This window comes from Otolemur garnettii, unplaced genomic scaffold (assembly GCF_000181295.1).
Source record: "Otolemur garnettii isolate 467f Iridium unplaced genomic scaffold, OtoGar3 scaffold00104, whole genome shotgun sequence".
Classification (NCBI taxonomy): Eukaryota; Metazoa; Chordata; class Mammalia; order Primates; family Galagidae; genus Otolemur; species Otolemur garnettii.
This window is the reverse complement of record NW_003852499.1, coordinates 2,055,154-2,058,115: the sequence shown is the minus strand read 5'-3', so window position 1 is coordinate 2,058,115 and position 2,962 is coordinate 2,055,154. Positions and strand designations below refer to the sequence as shown.

General features: G+C 47.2%; 1 protein-coding gene and 1 non-coding gene across 2 annotated transcripts in view; one reads left to right on the top strand and one right to left on the bottom strand.

The window, feature by feature from the left end:
* The first annotated feature begins 455 nt into the window (after positions 1 to 455).
* The window catches only part of COPS7A (COP9 signalosome subunit 7A), a 7,931-nt gene continuing 5,424 nt past the window's right edge, over positions 456 to 2,962 (top strand). The window contains exons 1-2 of the mRNA XM_003796397.1: positions 456 to 624; positions 1,038 to 1,242. Of these exons, the coding sequence (XP_003796445.1) occupies positions 1,081 to 1,242 (162 nt within the window). The 5' untranslated portion in view covers positions 456 to 624; positions 1,038 to 1,080. The remainder of the gene's footprint in view (positions 625 to 1,037; positions 1,243 to 2,962) is intronic.
* Positions 1,777 to 1,909, bottom strand: LOC111727413. Its single transcript, XR_002774971.1, has one exon.

Sequence of the window (2,962 nt, the reverse complement as noted above, 5' to 3'; positions counted from 1 at the left end):
GTAGGGGGGATTGTCACTCTTGCTCAGGCTGGTCTTGAACTCCTGAGCTCAAGCAATCCTCCCTCCTCAGCCTGCCAGAGTGCTAGGATTACAGGCGTGAGTCACCACACCAACCCCAGTGCCTTTATTGATTATCGTTTGCTTTCTCTTCCCCTTCCCCTCCCTCATTTTTTTTCTGCTCCTTCTCTTTTCATTGTAGCTTTCCCCTTGTACCAGACATCTCGCACAGTTAGGATCTCCAAATATCTAGCAGCTCAGAGACAATACTGAGTCACCTAACACTGGGCACTCGCCTGGGACTTAACGCATTTGGCCAACAGCTCTCTCGAGCCAGTAAAGTTTTATTGAAACCAAGCCGAAACAAAGATTTCTGTCATTCTTTCCCAACCAACCAATCCGAGAGTAGAATGCCTGTATTCCTCAGAGGTATAGCCCTCTCCATCCGGTGTCGTAAAAGCGGAAGTAGGGGCGAAAGCCGGCCATAGAGTTTAGTGGCCAGAGCGACTCTGCGGGGAGGTGGCAGGAAAGGCTCGGAACAGCTGCCGGAGGTGACGGAGCGGGGGCCCCGCCCGGTGCGCTGCAAGAGGAAGCTTTCTGGTAGCAGCACGCAGAGTCTGACCCAGGGTACGACCGGGCAGTCGGCGGGAGCCTGCGGTCCCTGAGCGGCCGCTTTAAGGGAGAGGGCGGAGTTACGTGTAAGGAGCCTAGGGGTCAGGTCACGTGGTTGGGGCACGTGCGGACACTAGTGGCTAGCTAAGGGAGCGTCGTCGTTAGGGTGGATAACGTGTGACACTCTTTCCCCCGCTGCATTTTGTGCCTTGGAGTTCAGTAGGGTGCACGTGGTGGGGCATGGAGTTAGGCCCAGGGAAGTGAGTGAACGTGGCGACCGTGTAAAGTGGCTGACTTTATAATTTCTCCGTTCCATCCCTGACTCCTCACTGCAGAAGTGCCTGTACAGTCCAGCCCCTCGCCCTTGAGCTTCTCTCATTCTGCCAGTGTTCAGGGACTTTTAGCTTCACATCCTCTTTCCCTTGCAGCTGCAGACATCTTGTGCCCAGGTCCCTTCATCTGAGTGCAGCCATGAGTGCGGAAGTGAAGGTGACAGGGCAGAACCAAGAACAATTTCTGCTCCTGGCCAAGTCGGCCAAGGGGGCAGCGCTGGCCACACTCATCCACCAGGTGCTGGAGGCCCCTGGTGTCTACGTGTTTGGAGAGCTGCTGGATATGCCCAATGTTAGAGAGGTGGGTTGCTAGTCTCAATAACCCACAGGGAAGCATGGGGTAAAAGTTTGAATTTGAGAATGGGTGGGCAGGGATCATTTTACAACCCCATAACCATTCACTTGAACAAGACTACTGTGATGATTAACTGGCAAGTTGCAAAAATAACCAGTTAAAAAGTAACCAGGCCTGGCATTGGTGGCTCACATTTGTAATCCCAGCACTTGTGAAGTTGAGGTGGGAGGATCACTTGAGGCCGGGGGCCAGGAGTTAAAGACCAGCCTGACCAACATAATAAGATACTTTCTCTACAAAGAATTAAGAAATTAGCCAGGTGTGGTGGCATGTGCCTAAAGTCTTAGCTAATCAGATCGCTTGTGCTCACAACTATAAATGTGACACTGCACACCAGCCTGGGCAACAGAGCAAGACCTATTCTCTAACAAAATAAAAATTTAGAAAAAGGTAACCAGTTAGAAAATAAACCTTTTAGTTTCCCTTTGGAGATGAAGGATCTGTAAAGCCTAGTCTTTTTCTTTTTCTTTTATTTTTTTTCATTGTGTCTCTGAGTTACAATCCAGCATTTATCTACACACTGGGCTTAAAAGACTCCTGGCTTTTGTTTTAATATTGCACTTCTTAAACCCAGCGGTAAAGCCTCATCTTTTTGTTATTAGGCAAAAAGCATGTCATTCGGAATAGAAGACCAGAGTTCCAGCCTGGCCCTATCAGGAGTAATAGCTCTTAATAATCACATCATTTTGATCAGGTCATTTTTATTTTAGGGACTCAATTGTCTCTTTTAAAAATGTAGGTCATAGTGCCCCTTACCACTGTTGTGGAAATCAACTGAGATTTTGGGAAGATTTTGGAGATTCATATAAATGGAAAGAATGAACATGTTAAATTAGCATGCCCTTTTATTTCCTCCTTGCAGTATATCTTAATCTAACACAGGTAAAGGAGGTGTCTGTTTTCCAAAGACACATTGGCAAGCTGGTAGGAACACAGCAGAGAGAACCACATTGCAGTGGCAGAGTTAAGAGTTTAAAGAGTTAAAGTCAGGTCATCAAGACTTGTGGCACCAGGCCCGTCCTGAGGTAGTAGGTATGTGATTGAATTAAGAGCCAAGTTTTTGAGGGCCTGTTATTGAGTCAACAGATTTAGTCTTTTTGAGTCACTCTGTATCATGGAGGAAACTGCCTGTCTTTTTTACCTTATTTCATCTGCAGTGGTAATAAAGAGTATTATTCAAGGTAGAAAAAAAAGAATGCTGTTTAGCATTCTGTCAGTGGTCTGAGAATACCAAAAAAGTACAGGACATGGGGCTTACCCTTCTGAAGTTTACTCTGCTAGATCCTAGAGGTATACCAGAGACTGGGTCTGTAATCATGTTGAAAGGAAAAGTGTTCTTAGGCAACAGCTCCCTCCCTTCTGCAGGGTTTGATTAAGTGACATAGTAAGTGATAGGAGAAGAGGAGATCTGGGTGGGCTGGACTGAGTAATGCAAGGCAGCCTCCCAGTGAGGTGGCTCTGAAGCACAGGTTACAAATTCAGGAGCAATTTCTGCTTCTGGCCAAGTCTGCCAGGGAGGCAGCCCTGGCCCACACATATCTAGGCCGTGCAGCTGTCAGAGATAAGTGAGGCTGAGTTAGGAGTCTTTGGTAAATTGGGGAGCACTGTAAATTGCCTAAAGATACTCAAATTTAGAAATATTCAGCACACTCTAAGGGCCAAACAT